This window comes from Ovis aries, chromosome 6 (assembly GCF_016772045.2).
Source record: "Ovis aries strain OAR_USU_Benz2616 breed Rambouillet chromosome 6, ARS-UI_Ramb_v3.0, whole genome shotgun sequence".
Classification (NCBI taxonomy): domain Eukaryota; kingdom Metazoa; phylum Chordata; class Mammalia; order Artiodactyla; family Bovidae; genus Ovis; species Ovis aries.
In genome coordinates this window covers 84,928,415-84,949,566 of record NC_056059.1, presented here as the reverse complement: position 1 = coordinate 84,949,566, position 21,152 = coordinate 84,928,415, and the positions used below count along the sequence as shown (strand labels likewise).

Sequence of the window (21,152 nt, the reverse complement as noted above, 5' to 3'; positions counted from 1 at the left end):
ACAGCCTCCACACTTTTTACAGCAGATTACATTAGAATCAGTCAGATATGATCACAAATAAGAGTAAATGAGAATACCTGCATATGACTCCGATGCAGAGCTTCCACTTCTATCAAAAATAATAGGAGATATGCCTCTAGCTCTCTTTCTTTCCTTCTTTTTCTCATCTAAGAAAGAATTAAGACAAGATTTTTAAAAACATTACAATGTAAGTTAATCAAATAAGAATGTATCATCATGTCTGGATTTTCCATAAGTATTATTCATTACTAACCTCTCCTGACCTACTTAACTTCCTCAGAAGAAAGTGTTCCAATTCAGACACTGTTCAAAAGCTAAGCACATTTTTTATTTCTCCTACCAATTTGAATCAAATAAAAATGCACAGCCATTAATTAAAAACTACTTACCCTATATATAAAAGAAAGTCTTAAAAGTTTTGAAAGGGGGGAAAAAAAAATTCTGCAAAGCAAACACTACTTTTCTTTCAATTAAATTTATGGTGTTTCCTCACACCAGCCAGAATGGCTGTCATCAACAAACCCACAAATAATAAATGCTGGAGAGGGTGTGGGAAGCGAACCCTCCTACACTTTTGTTGGGAATGCAAATTGACACAGCCACTATGGAGAACAGTATGGATGTTCCTTAAAGAGCATTCAGCCTGTATGACCCTGAATCCCACTCCTGGGCATATATCCGGAGAAAAATACGATTGAAAAAGATACATACACCCCAATGTTCACCGCAGCACTGTTTACAACAGCCAAGCCATGGAAGCAACATACAGTCCATCAACAGAGGAATAAATTAAGAATATGTGATACATATATACAACAGAGTATTACTCAGCCATTAAAAAGAATGAGATAATGCCATTTACAGCAACAGGGATGGACCTAGAGAGTGTCATACTGAATGAAATCAGACCTAGAAAAATATCTTATGACATCCCTTATATGTGGAATCTAAAAAGAAATGATACAAACAAACTTACAAAACAGAAACAGACACACAGACTTCAAGAACCAACCTATGGTTGGGGGTGGGGAGGTGGGAATGAGCGGAAAGGATAGTTAGGGAGCTTGGGATTGATACGTACATACTGCTGTATTTAAAATGGGTAACCAACAAGGACCAACTGTATAGCAGAGTAGGTATTCAGATCAATGTTATTCGGCAGCCTGGATGAGAGGGGAATTTGGGAGAGAATGGATACATGTGTATTTATGGCTGAGTCCCTTCCTTGTTCACCTGAAACTAGCACAACACTGCTAATCAGCTATACCCCAACAAAAAATAAACTAAAAAAAAAAATTACAATGTTCCCTTCTATGCACCAAGTATCACTGTTTTAAGTCCTCTTTTTAAAAAGTTTACTATCATTCTTCAGCAAAATTCCAAGTCTGATTTGAGATGTCCAATGAACCCCAGAACTCAAAGGTTTTCAACTGTTCAAAACAAAAAATTACACTAAATTAGTAACTCCCTTCTGGTTGCTACTGCTTGCTTCTGTGTCTTCAAATACATTCTTTTTGACCATTTCCTTCCTGAATTACCGCTTATTTTCAAATTCAATTCAAAATTTATCTCTAAAAATCTCAGTGATAGTCTGTATAGTGCTGTTAAAAAGCTGGGACTCTTTAATAGACAGAAAAGGTTTGTATTACTTATAAAAACAACTTCAAGCTTAATTTGGAACTTTATAAGCATATAAATGAAGACATAAAATGGAATTAGGCTTTCCTGTCACTGTTTATCAGTATTTTAATTGCATCATGATAAGCACCTTTACAGCTAAAAAAAACAAATATGATGGGAGAAAACACATATACTTATTTTTATAAAAATAAGAGAATGTTGAAATGATAATCAACAATCTTTCATATAAACTTGTATTTTAACAGCTTTAAATAGATTATCTCCCTTAATCCTTAAAACAAACTCTTGAGATACATAATACCATTATTCTCACTTATAGAAAAGGAAACCTCAACTTAGTGGTGTGGTTAGGAAACTTGGGCAGGGTCCCATGGTTTCTGAGTGGCAGATCCTAGTTTCTAACTTGAAAGTACAAGCCCAGAGCTCTATTCTTATTAAGAGAATAGAAAAGATATTTTACTACTGTTCTTGAAAGTGGATTCTAAGTTTAAGCTAGTTTAAAGAGGGAAAACTACAAGGTAATAAGTTCCTTTTAAGTAAGCATTTGTCCCCCTTGTAATTTACTACTAATACCTTCTCCAAATAAGACTGTTAACAAGAAGTTTATAAATGATGCTGATGTTTCTAACTCTGGCAAACAGGAAAGGCAAGGCAGTACATACTGACACAATTTCAAAACCAAGCCCATTTAAAGCTAGCAACTGGGGAACATACTGCTGCTGCTGCTGCTGCTAAGTCGCTTCAGTCATGTTCGACTCTGTGTGACCCCATAGGGAACATACTGATGATATTCATGTAATTAGCTATAGAAAAAAGTATTCCTAGGCTTGCCAGCTTTGAATGAGGCCTAACTTTCAAGTTTTAAAATCCTCTCCCTTGGGGTAAACTGTTAAGACTTCAAAAGAAATTAAACTGAAGTTTTGGTACAAAATAACTGAAAACCTCAACCAAACAGATGAGAAACAGGAGTTTTTGTCACATCCCAAATCTCTTTCTCATCATGTCTGTTTTGTTCACTGACTACACATTCTTATATAGCGTCTAGCATACAGAAGGAACTGAATTCACTGAATCAATTAACATGCACATGAAGGAGACTAGAAAAATAAACTTTGTTTTAAAAAAATCATTCTAAATTATTTCTTTCAAAACGTCTAACATGTTTCTTTTACTTTTTCCTATTTGAACAGCTAGGGAATCTAAGCATTACAGGGTTTCCCTGGTGGCTCATATGGTCAAGAATCTGCCTGCAATGCAGGACACCCAAGTTCAACCCTGGATCGGGAAGATCCTCTGGAGAAAGGAATGGTGATCCACTCCAGTATTCTCTCCTGGAAAATTCCACGGACAGAGGAGCCTGGGGGTGCTACAGTCCATGGGGTTGCAAAGATTCGGACACAACTGAGTGACTAACATTTCCAAACATTACAAATTGATCACAAAAAATAATACAACTCCTATTGCTGTTTAAAAATAATAATTTATGATTCTAAGTACTAAAAGAATCTCAACTAAGATAATGCAGGAAAAATAAGAGAAGCAGATCTTGCCCAACAATTTTTTATATTAACGTTAAATATTCTATTACCATGAAAAATCTCCAAGGAGTTTTTATCTTTTTTGTACAACTAACTTCCACTGATCTTAAGTTTATGATCCCCTCTCCTATTATTCTCAAATCAAAAAAACAGTTCACCTAAAAAATAACCTTTAACAAGCACCAACTGTGTCACTTTTATTATAAAAGGAAGTTTCTAAAGTTCTGAGGAAAAAATAAGGTAAAATAAACCAGAGTCTAGAAAATTCATGACAAGGAAACTAAACTGTCATCCTTTGTATTCTTTTAAAGAGTTTCAGGTTCTTTCTCTTTCACAGTAACAGAAACTGCTCCGTGATAAAAATAATATCCTGCATACTAAACAGTCTTTAAAACATGTTCCATGTAAGAGTTCTTCCAAAGAAAATCGCAAAGCTTCCTTTAATAAGGAAAGTAAGAGTTCCAGGTATCTCTAACAATAAATCTCTTTAACAGTTTTAATACCCAGGTTTTCTAAAAACCATTGGCTAGTAGTCAATACAAAATATCTAATCTACAAAAAAACATAAAAGTATGAATAAGTATCTTGCTAAGTATTAGCATCTAGGAGCTTATTAAAAATACACATGATTTTAGATCTGATCTATTTATACAATCTCCTTGGCGTGCGTGTTTACTCGCTCAGTCGTGTCCGACTCATTGCAACCCAATGGACTGTAGCCTGCCAGGCTCTACTGTCCATGGATTCTCTAGGCAAGAATACTGGGATGGGTAGCCAGCCATTCCCTTCTCCAAATAAGTCTCCCCTATTTAACTTAAATAAGAAACATTCAAAGTCTAAGAAATACCATTCCTAATGTAGAGACCAAAAAGAAGATTCCTACAATAAAATGTCCCCTACTTCTACATTTTCACACATTCTCCAAAATAAAAGAACACTCATTCATACTTTCAATGCAATTTGTGTTCTCCATCCATTATCATAAATTATAAATGCATATCCCATCAGTCTATGCAAAGTATGATGGAATAATAGTAACAGATTCCACAAGTTTTTTTTGTATTAAACCCAACTACCCATCTTTTCAGTTTAACTCTTTAACCACCTTCAAAAACCTAACTCCCAAACCTAGACTCTGGTGAGTAAAAGGCTAGCACTACTTCAGCTGCCAACTGGAGAATACCTGGCCATCTGCTCTAACATTTACACTATTAAGAATATGATTAACCAACAATGTACTACTAAAATGATAAAATTCTATGACGACATTGTAACTATCACATGTATCAAAAGAATAGAACTTTTCTTGTCTTCCAATGTTTGTTACATTTGGCCTATGTAGCAGATCTGATTGCACCTTTACATTAAGACAGCCATGGGACTAGAATCATCATTAGTGGCCAATGTTCTTTAAGGACCCTGACCTCTCCTTGCTCTACCTTCTGAATTTCTCCCCCAAAGAGGGTCCCTTCAGCCTACTGACTACAACTATCTACTATTCCTACTTTAAGTCTCCTGGGTCAGAGAAAGTGGCAAAGCATCTAGTATCCTTTCCTAGTCTCTCATAAGAATTTTATACTCTTATTTTCCATCTAATATCTTTTACACCCAGCCCTCTGGAGGCATTGCCCCAGTCAACCCAAAGGTATAAAAATAAAACTTCATGCTCCCAAGAGAAAAACAAAGTTATTTTGATTTCCGTTGCCACATTATGGAAATCTAGAGGCATTTAACATGAAAATACTGTAATACCTAGCAGATAGGTTCCATATGAATATACTTTAAGTACAGCAGTGTTTAAAAAAGGTGGTGTCGCCTAGTATGTAAATCTAAGAATTTATAACATTAAAAACCTCAGATGTATTTCCTTATTAGAGTAACAAATAAAGTAATGTGCATTTGCAATACAATCAATTTGGAGCTGAGAAACACCTTTACTAAGAAATGTAAATCTTATTCAAGTGCGTAATACATCCCAAAACACACCATATTTTTTTAAAAAAAGAACAAAAACACAGGACAGTCTTACTAACATCCCACAGTGCCTCAAATTTCATAATTCAATTTTAAAATATTCAAAAAAAACATCAATCAGGTCAATTAAAAAACTTTTACATATAAAAATTAGTACCTGATCCATCTGTTCCTGAACCAGATCTGACAGACCCATCCGTGAAGGTAACAGATTCGGAATCAGAGTCGCTAGCCTCACTTCTAGTGTCATAATCGTTTCCCTCTTCCTTCTGGTCTCTCTCATCCTGTTCATATTCTTCCTCCTCTTCTTCCTCCTCTTCTTCCTCCTCCTCCTCCTCCTCTTCCTCCTCCTCCTCCTCTCCATCTTCATCCACCTCTTCATCTTCCTCTGCATCTTCTTCTACCTCTTCGTCTTCTTCCACATCTTCCACCCCCTCCTCCTCATTCTCAGTGTTGTTGCCTTGCTCATCAGAAGAACCACTGCTGCCAGTCTCGTGGTCAGAGCCATATTCTTCAGAGTTCACTTCCTCCTTAGAAGACTGGCTGGATCTGCTTGCACGTCTATCCACTTCAAGCCCAATTCTCTGATGTTTAAAGAAAAAGGGAATCAGCAGTCATACAACAGACAAGGTCAGAGTGAATAAACAGTTCTAGCCTCAAACAGAATTGAAAGAATTGCTTTCTGTATTATATCTGCAATAATATTTACTACCTCAGAATCATCTGGTGTAGGGGATTTGACCCTCCTTTCAGGATCCCTTTTCCGCAGACAAGTTTTGTCTGGTTGACTCTTATAAGGTTCTCTGGAGGCACTGCTTGACAAACGAATCTTCCGATCAGCTTCTAACCGCTTGTTTCTTTCAGATCTTTGATATTCCTCATTTTTATACTCTGTGACTGATTTTCCTTTTGTACTAACCATTCTTTTGTTGTTGTTAACTGATGAGCTCAGTGGCTTAGAAATCAACTGTCTTGAATGAACAGAAGGCTTTTGTCGCTTTGTGTCAGCAGATTCCATTCGGTCACTTTTCCTTTTTGAACCTTGAAAATACCAAAAAAAAAAGTCTGGGTATTAAGACTTATTTCACCAAAGTTCAACAAGTAAATATATCAGAGAGAAAAAAAAGCCTCATTTCTTTAAAATGTCTTCTGAAATATTTGTACTCCAAAGTTAATCATAAAGAAAACACAGCTTTCAAATACTGGAATAAATTCACTTATCTGAGACATTTCACATGTTTGAAAAAATATATATTACTCTCTTTCATGTGGAATTGGGTACCAGTGCTTGTTATGATTGTGTTTTTGGTGTTAAGAGCCTCAAGGAACAAGTACGAAAGCAAAGACTTAAGATATTTATCTCTATGTACACTGTTATTTTAACAAAATAAAGAGAAATCTTACCCTTTTTCTCATTTTTATCTTGTTCACTCTCTGGATTATAGAGTTCATCATCCTGTTCTGGTACTTCAGTCAAAATATCATCTAGAACATTAAGTTCTCCATCTGAAAGCAAGGAAATTAAAAAGCAATGGGGAAAAATCATTAAGTATTTATTTTTGAGTACTTACTGTGAAGCTATTTAAGTATGAGAACATAACCTTTAAGGAGCTTTTATTTCAGGATCAAGACACAAGAATAATTCCTATAAAACCATACAAAGTAGAGGATATGATACAGAGCCCTGGTCTACAAAGCCTAGAGTATATATCACATAGGGTATGAAAGGATATACTGGAGTACAAAAAGAAAAAGTGAGAACTTATTTGTGCATCATCCTTTCATCTCTAGTTTTTGTCAACTGCTTTAAACTGTACACAATGAAAAAAAACAACAATACAGGTGCATAACTTTTAAATAAACATATCTATCAAAGGGATTCCCAGGTGGTGCTAGTGGTAAGAACCCGCCTGCCAATGCAGGATATGTGAAGAGATGTGTTTGATCCCTGGGTCTAGAAGATCCCTGGGGGAAGGGCACAGCAACTCACTCAAGCATTCTTGCCTGCAGAATCCCATGAAGAGGAGCCTGACAGGCTACAGTCCATGGGGTCACAGAGCATCAGGCACAACTGAAGAGACAGCATGCGTCTTTATCAAAGATTGTGTATTTTGGGAAAATACTTACTGATTACCATTTTACAATTCAGAAACTCTGGTAGACTGCAGCTTAAACAAGTAATCAAAGTTAACATCACCCACAGTGGGTCAAAGCAGTATCATGGACCCTGGCATGACACACTACTCATGGAACAATTCTGCAATACTCCTATGCAAAATACAAAACCTAAACCTATACATAAAGAAACAAATACAAAACCAACCCAAATTTAGAGGCATCCCAAAACATCAATATCATGAAATACAAACAGTAGGAAAACACTTCAAATAATTAAAGGAGACTAAAAGACATGTGATACAGCACATGATCTGAGACTTAACTGGAAAAACTAGTGAAATCTAAGTAAGGTCTGCAGAGTACAAGTATCAATGTTAACTTCCTGATTTTGATAGTACTACTGTTAAGTAAAAGAGAATTCTACTTTTTAGAAAATACATATGTAAGTATTTAGGACCAAAGAAGCATCCTGTCTGCAACAGACAAAAGATGGAGTGTGAATGAATTAGAAAGACCAATATGGTAAAAAAATGTTAACATGTGAAATGTGGTTGAAAAGCAAAAAAAATCTTTGTACTATTGCTACAGCTATCCTGTTGTCTGAAATAAAGTCGAAGCAGGTTAAAAGAAGGAAATTAGTGATGGGGTACATAACCAGAAACATTTGAGGCTGCTGGTTTGGACTATAAAAAGTATAACTTGTCCAGACAAAGGAACCACTGACTATAACTGATACTTCCAATGATCACAAAAACTTACAACTCAGTTTCATCATCCCACCCCCCTTCATACCCCCCCATCCTGTCTAACAGGACAAAAAAATTCTTAGAAATATATGCAATTATGTATTTACTACTTTAAACTGATTTTTCCCCCCAAATAAGGCACTAAGCTAATGGTTAACGTTTTAAACACTAAGCATACAAGCATCAAAAATATCTTTTCAAATTTAAGGTGCCATAACAAGAGGTATAAAATCATTAAAACTGATGAGACAGGACAACTGTACCCATGGCTCTAGCCAAACAGCAAAGCCCACTCAAAGTGTAACAAGGTTTATTAACCTGAGGTCTTTGAACAGGTTAGATATAACTCAAACTTCCCCAAAGAGGAATAGAAATCAGGGACTGAAGAGAACTAAAGCAGATAATGTAGGTAAAATAAGAGGAAAAGCAAGGTGACAGAGAATACAGAAAACAAATCTTCTGTACTTGGAGCCACAGTTGCTACTTAGAACACTGAAAATTACGTATGCCTGAAACAGCATAGTAACTGATTTCTTTGAACCATAAAAATGCTTCCCTGTACTTTACTATTATTCTAAAATGAATATATACTATATGGACGGCTTCCTTTTTTTTTTTTTAATGTTACTGAAAATCAAGATATGTAAACCAAGATGGTTTCTCTCATCCTATGGGTTCATGTTTTCACTGAAGACAATCCCCTCGAAACCTGAACAGTGCAAATACAATCTTTGGATGCTACTGCTAAGTTGCTTCAGTCATGTCCAACTCTGTGACCCCAGAGACGGCCGCCCACCAGGCTCCCCCATCCCCGGGATTCTGCAGGCAAGAACACTGGAGTGGGTTGCCATTTCCTTCTCCAATGCATGAAAGTGAAAAGTAAAGTCAAGTCGCTCAGTCATGCCTAGCAACTCCTAGCGACCCCATGGACTGCAGCCTACCCAGCTCCTCTGTCCATGGGATTTTCCAGGCAAGAGTACTGGACTGGGTTGCCATTTATATTATAAATAAAGAATAAAAACAGATAATTTGATTTTTAGAAATCCATGTTTTTCAGATATTAAGCAATCTTTGGGTCAAAGTTCTCTAGGCAGTAAAAAAGTGGGTCCAACAAATCCTGAAAGATAAGACATCTGTAGAACCAAAAGGAAAAAAAAAAAAAAAAAAAAAACTATGACATGACAGCAAATAAGACAATTAATACAGTGCTACCTAAATCTTTACAAGAAATTGCTAGTTCTTGATTAGAAATATCCACCCAAAAGCTTGAAGTCACATGAAATTATATACTTTTATACACGCTAAATCTAACACAGAAAGAAATACTGTGAAGCTGATTATATCAATTTAAATTTTAGACATGCCTAAACTATGGTTACCCTACAAAAAGAGTACTATACTCTTTAAAAACTTCAATAAATAATTGTATTAGACAAACCCAAAGATTAGTTGCCGTTTTAGAAAGTATTTACAAATTTTTAAAATACTAACCAATACTTGCTTTTCCAACATTTTATCACTTTCATACATATCATACATGATACACATAAAGTATATTTTAGATAGACTACTTTGCAGATAAAGAAATAAGAAGCTCAGAAGTTACAAAAACTCACTTGTCTAGAGTTCAGGCTTTCTAAATATATGGTTAAATTACATGTAAACAATAGAAGTACCCTTAAACAAAGTGTAACAAAAAACCACAAAGCATCACTGAAAGGTTGGGTGCACTAGTAATTAATTTCAAATTAGTGCATCACAAAGCCCTGTATCCCAAACACTGCAGCATCTTAAATTTCCTTTAAGTTCAACTATAATATCCTCATTTGATGTCTACAAATTTTTACCCACTTTATACTCTAGGACAACAAAAATGTGATTGATTTTATCACAAAATTGAAAAACTAAGACCTGCAGGACAAAATTCAGCCCACGGCCTATTTTTGACTGGCAAGACAAGAATGGTTTCGACATTTTTAAGATTGTGCTTTTAAAAGAGAAAAGAATATACGACAAAGACCTTATGAGGCCTCCAGAGCCTAAAATATTATTTTCTGACTCCCTGATATAAAAGATTGTATTTGTTACTTTTCTCCACCACTGAAATCTTTTATTTGCTGAAATATGATACAGATGAGATTTGTGTTTGAAAGGAAGAAAATCCAGGTCATCATTCAAGAGCTAGGTATCTTTGGGGAAGTCCCAATCTGAGCTCCAGTTTCTTCACCTCTGATAAGAGGTATTTAGAATAAAAGGATCACTGTTTGGGGTGGGGACAGGGAGGGGCGGGGGGAGCAGGTATTTGACCCTCCTGAACCTTGCATTAATAATGACTAGGGTACATGATACACAAAATATAGTCCTGAATATAAAACAAAATCCTCTTTCCTCAATAACACAAATATATAAATATTCTGACTATTGCAGTAAATTTAACATGCTATCCCAAAACTTGGTGACTTAAAACAATACAGTTATTTATTATTACTGCTTATGGTTCTGAAGCTCAACTAAAGTCTCGCAGGTGGCTGTGGTTAAAGGATGGCTAAAACCATCTGAAGGCTTGCTTATTCACACTGGCTGGATAGATTCAAAACAGCTGGGGCTCCTAGGGCATGCTTTTCAAATGGCACCCTCTACCATGACAGCTTCAGCATAGGTCAACCTCTTTCGTGGTGGTTTAGAGCTCTAAAGATAATACAGCCCAAAAGAAAAGGGGCCATAGTTATTTTACTCCAAGACAATCATAAAAGTCTACTTAGGTTCAAAGAGAGGAGCCAGGGACTCCAACTACTGTGGAAGAAATGTTCCAAATACTTGGAAGGTGTTATCCAAACTATCACCACTTGCTTAGTTTTGCTTAATTATAAATGTAAGATGTATTCTTAAAATAATTAGAGAGTATTAGGTTATAAAGCTAACTGCTTCCTATGACCATTCATTGGCCAGAAAATGTACACTTTGTATGTATTTTAATTCATGTTTTTAATTTAAAATGAATTAGCTATAAAGGATTATTTTACTAATCTCAGAAGTTACTGCTATGAAAGATTAACCTACCCCTGGTACATCCTTTTGGGGAAGAAGAAAGTAACAACCACTGGTTCTCCAGTGTGACTTATTTTATGCTTTAAATCACTCGTTTTATCCTGAAATTTAACATTATTCTGCACAGTGATATGCACATGTTCAATTTCGTCACAGTAGTTTGACAGCAGCACCATAAGAATATTAGCAATAAAATGAACAAAGGTTAGCAGATGCCTGGTTAAGAATTCTATATAAAATATAACCCAAATGCAGCATTTCCTAATAGGATTTTTAGATGAATTCATTTATTTAAAGATCTATTTATTTTTATTTTTTGGCTGTGGTGAGTCTTCACTGCACAAAAGCTATTTTGTGGTGCTTGAGTTTCTCATTGTGGTGGCTTTTCATTGCACAGGCTCTAGAATCTGGGCTCAGGAGTGATGGCACATGGGCTTCTCATTGCGGCAGCGTCTCTTGCTGCAGAGCAGAAGGGTGCGAGGGCTTCAGCAGCTGCAACACATGGGCTCAGCAGTTGAGACTCCTGGGCTCTAGAGCACAGGCTCAACAGTTATGGCGCATGGGCTTAGCTGCTCTGTGGCATGTGGGATCTTCCCCAACCAAGGATTGAACCCAAGTCCCTTACATTGCAAGGTGGACTCTTAACCACTGGACCACCAAGGAAGCCCCTCAAATGCAGTATTTAAAGTGCTTTATTTATTTTTTGAGAAATCTATATAAAGTCTTTAAAAAAAAAAAAAAAGACCCTTTTAAAGCCACAGCAAAAAATGAATTTTTCACAATGTGTCGATGCAACAAAGTAACTCAAATGAAACACAAACAGTATTCCCATTTAAAGTTCAAATCTATTCAAACTTATACATTAAGAGCCTGTAGAATGAATTTAGCTCTTGGATGGTTTGTTTCTGAAAGCTCCAAGGGTTTAAAGTAAAAACATAAATTCTACATTTTAATAAAAGACTATTTGATCACTAGGGGCCCAGATTCTTACCTGAAAACCACCAGATGGAGCAGTCCTGAGAGTCTTTGGTAAAGACACAGACAAGGTAATTTATGTCAAAGCTGTGCATGAGACAATCTGGCTTTATGTTTCATCAGGGTATTTACCAATACTTCCTGAACATAGACCATACTTACCCCTTGCCATTACCTATTGTATTACATAGGGCTTCCCTGGTGGCTCAGATGGTAAAGAATCTGCCAGCAATATGGAAGACCTGGGTTCGACCGGAGTTGGGAAGATCCCCTGGAGAAAGGCATGGCAATCCACTCCAGTATTCTTGCCTGGAGAATCTCCATGGACAAAGGAGCTGGTGGGCTACAGTCCATGGGGTCACAAAGAGTCAGACACAACTGAGTGACTAAGACACACACTGTTCAGTTCACTCACTCAGTAGTGTCCGACTCTCTGCGACCCCCATGGACTGCAGCACGCCAGGCCTCCCTGTCCATTACCAACTCAAAACTCATGTCCACTGAGTCAGTGATGCCATCCAACCATCTCATTCTCTGTCGTCCCCTTCTCCTCCTGCCTTCAATCTTTCCTAGCATCAGGGTCTTTTCCAGTGAGTCAGTTCTTCTGATCAGGTGGCCAAAATATTGGAGTTTCAGATTCAACATCAGTCCTTCCAATGAACATTCAGGACTGATTTCCTTTAGGATGGACTGGTTGGATCTCCTTGCAGTCCAAGGGACTCTCAAGAGTCTTCTCCAACACCACAGTTCAAAAGCATCAATTCGTCGCCGCTCAGCTTTCTTTATAATCCAACTCTCACATCCATACGTGACTACTGAAAGAGTCATAGCTTTGTCTGTACTGACCTTTATCAGTAATGTCTCTGCTTTTTAATACTGTGTAAGCTGGTCATAGCTTTTCTTCCAAGGCGCAAGAATCTTTTAATTTCATGGCTGCAATCACCATCTGCAATGATTTTGGAGCCCAAGAAAATAAAGTCTGCCACTGTTTCTCCATCTATTTGCCAACACACACTCTATTAAAAAAGCATTTTATCTGCCTGACCCTAGAATGCATATACCCATAACTCTTAAGCAACACTGATATTAAGTAACTACAAAAAAATTTAAGGTTCAACTCAAGACACTGAGGTAACAGGAACACCAAACATATATACTTTTAGTACACAAGATATCTTGTGAAAGAGTAGGAATGCTAAAGGGGACAACCCTACTCAACTCCAGTGGATTCACTGTCTTAAGAGAAATGCAAGTACCCTGTCAGAGCTTATAAATTTTCAAGAGGATTTCCAAATTCAGATTTCTACTTGAATTCTCTGACTTTCAAATACGTCTTGATTTAAAACAAAACAAAGCACGCTGCTGCTAGCTTGATTCCCTTATGGAAATACAATCATCTGTGAATGCTTTGCATATGCAGTATATGATGTTCATACATGGACTTCATTATCATCGCTGGTTAAGCGAGCATCATCTTATGTTACCATCACAAACTATTAACAAACTGAGTTTTGAGATAAATATACAGATCCACAATACAACAAACAAAACAAAGAAAAAAATCACTGTTTTTAGAGAACCTGTTCAAAACTGTGTTGGTCAACAAGGCTTGTCTTCTGTAGATGGGAGTATTTGTTTGGATAAGATAAGCACAGGAACTTTAAAATCTAACTGGCTTTCAAAGTAGTTTTTAACCTTTAGAAGGTTATGTATGGAACAAGTATTCCAAAAAGCCCAATGAATTCAAGTACTGTGAATAAAATCTCACAGTTCTGAATCCAATCACCACAGGAATTAAGCAGGCAATTCCTCCAATTACAGGCTTGAGCTTTCAGGTACAGGTATTACAGAAGCATTTATACAAGGTAATGTCTGCTTATTACGTAGCAAATGTGCAAAGCCCAATAATACAAGGGGTTTATGACCAAAGTTTAACTGTTCTGTTACTTACAGCAAATTTTTGCAACTTAGTACTCTTTCCACTCTACCAGAATTACACCTCAACCTTGAAATTCCTGGCCTGAAAGGCCACAGTCCTTAACTCCAGGGATATCAGTGTCGAAAATAATCTTTATCTGAGAAATGGTTCGTTTTTTGTTTTTTTGGACTCTGGAAGCTTCTGGATCAGGAGATACAGAGTACTATTTATTTCAGGATCCAGGTCCAGACTAAGACCTTAAGTATTTAAAGGGAGGAAAAACAAAAAAAACTGAGCAGTTAAATATATTGTGCTTTTTGTGTCTAACATAGGGCACCAATACATTACGGTTGTTATTTTAATTCAGTTAATATAGTTATAGCGGGGTTTGGCAATGGAGCAACATTTCCTGGAGCCTCCCATTCTGTTTTGTTTTAGATTAGACGAGTCTCTCAGTTATTTTTTTGTCATTCGAAATTGTCACTCCTCTCAAAGAAGAGACTTGGATTTCCCATCCCATCCAAACTTCCTGTCTTTCAAAAAACAAACAACTGAAGTCTACGGAGAGCATTTGTAGCTTTCTGTCCTACGTCTATCATGGATAAAACAAATACACTGGAATATTACACATAATCTATGCTTTATAAAGCCCTAACTAAAGTGAACAAACACTATCTAGCCCTAAGGACTTACTAGAGTGAGGACTTGTGTGTGCGTGTGTGTTACCAAATGCACATATTTATATGTACTTGCATGAATGTGTGTTATGTATAAACTGAGAAACTCAACTTTGGACATAAATAGCAAATATCATATAACTAACCAGTTTTTAATGAAGTCCAACCTTGAACTAACTAACTACAATTTTCTAAATCATTTATTCAAGGTACTGAGACAATTACTGTACACCAGGAATAGGGTAAACAAGACAGACATATTCCTGGCCCTCATGGAGCTTCCAGTTGGGTAACACGCAAAAAAACATGTTACCTTTTAAAGTGGTACCTCATTATCCACATTTTAGATATATTAAACTTGTGTAACTGTTCTCCAGAAAGGACTTTTTAAGAACTTAAATTAAATGCAAAGATGTTTATACAGAAAAGCAGCAAATAACATTCAATAATACCACCAACATTTCAACATCTTCCAAATCTCCACTTTGGATAATCACCACAGGAATTAAGCAGGCAATTTCTCCAATTACAGGCTTGAGCTTTCAGGTGTAGGTATTACAGAAGCATTTATACAAGGTAATGTCTGCTTATTACGTAGCAAATGTGCAAAAGCCCAATAATACAAGGGGTTTATGACCAAAAGTTGAACTGTTCTCTTATTTATAGCAAATTTTTGCAACCTAAACTCATTTCTTATCAAGATCTTACACCACTTATAGAATCTTTAAAGAAAGGCTTAAGATTTGTGCCATGTCTAAGATTCTTACAGGGCTTATCTTTATAATTTCTTAACGTTTCATTCAAGACAACTGATGACAGTAAGTACTGAGCTGCTCATTTTTCCTTGTTCAATGTGAAAATAAAGTCAAGTATTAATTCTAATTCTAGCTATTTTCCAGCTGTTTGACAAATATCAAGAAAGTAAGACACCCTAGGCCTCAGTTTACTTATTTGCAAAGTAGGCTATTCTAGAAATCTTACCATTTCAAAATTAAATAAGCATCTCCAGTAGGGTATGTATCTGCTAGCTTTCCCAGTAAATTATAGACAATCTTAAACTATAAGATAAGCCCTTTTATCATAAATTTTGAAATAAGCTCAATTATGAAAATTAAGTTTTTAAAAACTACACAAATGTGAGGCCTTTCAAAAGCTGGACAATTTATCCTAAGTATTCATGTAATTAGACATTTTCACCTCTAAATCCATTTCTAAAGCAAAAAATTCAATATAGCACCTACTCTTTTTCCTCGTGTACAACTGTGTCTACTCCATAACTGACTTACAACTATGTTCATCTTGAGACAAGTAACTCTTGCGAAGTACCAAGTTTTACTCATTTTTTATCTAGCTCATCTCGAATACCACAACCGCCACCCCACACACATAGCTCATAGATTACACTCTTGAAACAATTGTTGACTGAGTTAATTCTTACTGATTAAAATCATCTATTTAATACTATACTTCTAATTAAAAGCAGTTTGTTTTATTTACCAACATCATGCAATCTTATGATCACATTCCTTCTGGATTTCTCAAAAGGAGGGGAGAGGATTTTTAGGGCTCATTAAGGAAGGAAAATTCAACTACTAAAACCTAATCAATCCCATGATTGCATTCCTTCTGGATTGCTAAAAAGGAGGGGAGAGGATTTTTAGGACTCATTTAAGGAAGGAAAATTCAACTACTAAACCCAGTCACCATCTCCTGCTTAAACCAGGAGCAGTTATCTTAAACATATTCCCACCTAGTCCATTTCCCAAGGTTGTCCGTATCCCTAGAACAGTTCACTGATTTTTCCAGTTCACTGACTTTTTCTTCTTTTAAGGAGCAAAATTAGAGATCACAGATCTAATGGAACTTGACTCTACAGTCCATTTAACAAATTGCTCCCCTCGCCAAGTAAATTAGCCACACAAAAGGGTAGATCCGAGAAATACAGGGCAGCAGCTGGCCATCTATGTATACATTTTTTAATAATCAGCTATATCCTTCCCAAAACTATTACAGTAATCTTTGGGTTGTAAAAAACCTTAACGCACCACCCAATCTAGACTACTCTTCAGACTTGCATTGATTCTGGATCTACATTAACATTTCTAGGCCAGGAAGGCCAGTATTTCAAAAGACCTGATATTTCATTCTGGCAACATCAGTTCCTCCCAAATTTCAAAGCAACTGTATCCCTCCGACTCTATAAATTACATTTGTTCCTAGTTACCCTCCAGGAACTACGCAAAACGTGTGTCTTTCAGAATAGGGGCCAAGATTTTTTCTGCCTGGCCTGAACCACATAATCATCTTTTCAAACATTACCTTTCCCATAATAAGTAAATATGTAACCAAATAGGCCATTCCTGCCACTGCCTACTTAACAGGAACAGCCAGAAATTACTTGTCGACATTTCTCCTGACTAATCATCTATCTATACCACGTCTTAAACATCTTTACTTACTAGACTACCAGGTTTAATCGTGGCATTAAGGGTTTTCGAAATTCAGCCTAAAAGAAAAGATTGTTCTGAAAATACGCATTACCTCCGCATAATACTACCAGGAAATAAACCAAAGGGCCTGCAACTCAGAAGAGGCCTTCTCTCAGCCGCGCCCAGGACGCATAAACGTTACGTGAAGAAGGAAATTAGGATCAAAGAAAAAATCCAAGGCTAGATGAAGTGTTAGGTCATGTGGAGACCGAGGACGAAAGGGCAGGCCTGGTCCTTGAGGAGACCGGCTCCGCGCGGGGTAAGCTAACCTCCTCAACCCCCAACTCACAATGACGGCCACGGTTCGGGCGACTACTCCAGAGCCCCGAGTCCGCTCGCCACCTTTCTCCGCACTAACCTTTCTCCTCTCGGCTGTCGGCCGCCATTGCTCCCCTCTTGTTTCCGCTGCTGCTGCTACCGCCGGGGCCGCTTCGAGGCGACTCGCGCGGGTGCCGCAGGCGCGGCAGCAAAACAGGCGCGTCCGTCAGTCCGTCCGCTGGGCTGCGCGCTCCGCACCGTGGCCTCTACACTTAGCCTTCCCGATTCACCCTTTCTCCCCGCTTCTTCCCTTTCTCTTTTTTCCCCTTCGCTCCTTTCACTCTAGCCACCCGCAGCTTAGGCCCAGCCTTCCCGTTGGGGCTTAAAGACGCGAGGCGGGGGGGAAGGCGGGGGGTTGGGGGGAGGGAAACAGATGGCGACGGCGGGCGGCGCTAAAATGGAGCCTGCTTCCTGCGTGAAACAATCCAGCTCCCGAAGTGCCCTGCGCTGTTTACGCTACGTTCCTCCCTGGGAACGTCACAGTGCGGAGAGGGACGAGGAGGCGGGACGGGCAAGAGAACGTGACGTAACGTCCGCACGTCGTGCCGCCCCCCGCACCCCGGAAGTCTCTGGAATGAGTTTCATTTCTAGTGATTAAGTATTTCGAGTTACGTGCTATCCTGTGTACTCCCAGGTTTTGTCACCTGAAGCGCCTATTAAAGTACCTTCCAGCCTCAAGGCAAAGATGCTTCCTGTCTCTCCGCGGGACACCTGATTCAGTTCTGAAAATTGAAGGTTTATTTAGCACAAGTCTGGGCCAGTCCCTGTGCGGCCACCACTTTCTCCACTAAGTACAGGATGTACTTTCTAATTTGGTGCTGAAGGCTTACCGAAAGGCAGCTCAGGATGCGATCAGCATACTTGTAACAAAAGCCTACTAGTTTTTTTACTGGGGAAAGGAATTATATTGTATTTTAAAATAGCTTTGTAAGTCACATAAATTTGACTTAAACATGTATCGAGCTCCTAGGGTACACAGTTGAGTTAAACAGACTTAAGAAATGAAAACTACGAAAGTGACCAAAAATCCTTTTACATGATAGGGTAAGATCTTCGAGGACACTTGCTTAAAGTTCATTGTCTTAGGGATGAAAATGTAATTTTGCTTCACTGTTCCATAACTGAGTTTACAAGGGAAAGAAGATTTGAACGCAAAAAAAAGAAAAGGTTAACATTGTTAAGATAAAAAACCAAACTAATGACAAATTTAAAGAAAGACAGGATCTATGCTGCCTTGTTCTTTGACCTTGATTGGTTTCTCTCTTTAAGGAGTTAGTTTATGTTCTACTGAGGAAGACAAAGCATAAGTAAAAAATTAAAAATCATGATGAATTGTATGAAAGGAAAAGCTAATATGGCAAGGCAGGGGGGATAGGTGAAGGCTTTTTATATAAAGTCCTGAGGAGATGGAGTTGAGACTGATACCCAGAAAAAGGTGGAGATAAGGGTCTTCTAGCAGAGACCAGCACACCCAAAGGCTCTGATCAGGAAAGAGACCTTGGTGTGGTCAAGGATCCACAAAGAACATCACTGAGCTACCACCCAGATAATGAGTGAGAGAGCAAGTGGCTGAGATAATGTTTGAGACAGGCCACATCTTTAGGAGTAAGGGCCTAATCAGGACCCAACCGAAAACAAAAGCAGCTCAGTATCTACAGAGAGAAATAATTTCAGGGGTGAGCCCCCTGGACAGAGATGGAAAACACCTTTGGCTTTCCACAGATCCACACCTATAAAATGAGAAAATAAGCCAACACAAGTTCAAGATGAGCAGCACATCTAACAGGAAAACAGCAAAATCTTAAACATCTCTGAAACATTTTCTGCAATGTTTACTATTAAATCAGACCAGGGCCAGGTCCTATAGAACAGGTTGCAAACTGGTGCCTGCTAACCTAAGACATCTTGAACCATCAGTGTTTGTGTGCTTTTACTGAAGCTTAATTCCTTTAATTGGGGCAGGCACTTTCCAGTAAGACTCTTCCTCCACCATCCCTTTCAACTGCCTTACCTTTGTCCAATGTTACTGACTGAAGTATGTATCAATGAAGTGTGTGAATTCAGGAAAAAAAAAAAAAAAAAAGGTAGTTGGATTCTGTTGCCCTGGGAAGGTTATATAGAGTGAAGAGTAAAGTAAACTCAGTACAGAGTCTTAGACAATATCAATAAAGGGAATATACAATATGAACCTAGAACATCTTGTCATTAAGAGAATGCTGCTGCTGCTGCTTCTAAGTCGCTTCAGTTGTGTCTGACTCTGTGTGACCCATAAATGGCAGCCCACCAGGCTCTCCTGTCCCTGGGAATCTCCAGGCAAGAACACTGGAGTGGGTTGTCATTTCCTTTACAATGCATGAAAGTGAAAAGTCAAAGTGAAGTTGCCCAGTCGTGTCCGACTCTTCGTGACGCCATGGACTGCAGCCTACTAGGTTCCTCCATCCATAGGATTTTCCAGGCAAGAGAATGCTAGGGCCCTATCAAACTATGAGGCATTTTGAGCAGCTGTAAAGATAAAATTGCAGTGGACCGAAATATACCAAATATGTTTAAATCCTTGAATTCATCATAGTTCAAAAAAATCTATCAGTCCCCTTTGGGTGATGCTAGGGAACCAGTTCATTATTTTGAAAAATGGTAAACAAGAGAAGTCATCATTTAACCTGTCTTTCAAATTAGAACTGTATCTCATGGTTACCAGGCAAGTAGTTGATGAAAGAAAGTTTCTCTTTAGGGAGGTATTCAAGTTAATATGTGTCCAGGGTGAAGCAATGTTAGAAGTTAGGACATCATCATTTTATAACCATGAATGAGATAAACAGATCAAGACAGTAGTTATTAATGGTTGCTAATTTGTATAGCAGAAAGACTAAAACCAAGGCCCAGAATTAGCCACAAGAGGAAGCAAAATGTGGAAGTTGAGTCTTGAATATTGGAAAAGATTAAAAAAACATAAATATGCAACCTAAAGAAGTTCAAGGTGATTAGCCTTCATATGACTGCAGCCCTAATCTGACCTCAATTTCCTGAGCCAGAACTACCCAGCTAAGTGGTTCTGAAATTCCTGACCCACAGAAATGACAAAAGATAACAAAGGTTGTTCTTGAAACCACTAAACTTGGGGGTATGTTGTTACATGGTACTTAGAGAAGTAATATAAAATGCCATATGTTAAAATCAATTGTATTTCTAAATATAGCAACACACAATTGGAAAATAAAATTTAAAAACATTTACAATAGCATTGAAAATATAAGATACTTAGGAATTCTGAAAACTATAAAACTGTAGACAGAAAATTAAAGAAGACCTAAATAAATGAAAAGATACTCATCATGTATTGAAGGACTCACTATTGATGTCAACCCTCCGTGAATTGATCTATAAATTCAAAGCAATCTCATTCAAAATCCCAGTGGAGTTTCTTAAAAGAAATTGACAAGGTGAAATTAAATTTGTAGGGAAGTGAAAAGGGTCTAGAAGAGTCAAAATAATTTAGGAAAACAAGAACAATTTGGAGGATTAGCACTACCTGACTTCAACACGTATCATAAAACTATAGTAACACAGTGTGGTAAAGTAAGACAGATTAATAGATCAGTCTGGTTCCAAATAGGAAAAGGAGTACGTCAAGGCTGTATATTGTCACCCCGCTTATTTAACTTATATGCAGAATACATCATGAGAAATGC

General features: G+C 37.6%; 1 protein-coding gene across 6 annotated transcripts in view; it reads right to left on the bottom strand.

The window, feature by feature from the left end:
• YTHDC1 (YTH N6-methyladenosine RNA binding protein C1) overlaps window positions 1-17,800 on the bottom strand; it is a 38,571-nt gene extending 20,771 nt beyond the window's left edge. For 4 of the 6 annotated variants that reach the window (XM_012180082.4, XM_027971035.2, XM_027971036.2 and 1 more), the window contains exons 1-5: window positions 17,504-17,800; window positions 6,579-6,680; window positions 5,887-6,215; window positions 5,332-5,758; window positions 78-167 (exon numbers count right to left, since the gene is read on the bottom strand). In XM_012180082.4, the coding sequence (XP_012035472.1) occupies window positions 78-167; window positions 5,332-5,758; window positions 5,887-6,215; window positions 6,579-6,680; window positions 17,504-17,531 (976 nt within the window). In that variant the 5' untranslated portion in view covers window positions 17,532-17,800. The remainder of the gene's footprint in view (window positions 1-77; window positions 168-5,331; window positions 5,759-5,886; window positions 6,216-6,578; window positions 6,681-17,503) is intronic. The other 2 variants (XM_027971038.2, XM_060417156.1) reach the window with 1 other exon arrangement.
• Window positions 17,801-21,152: the final 3,352 nt, after the last annotated feature.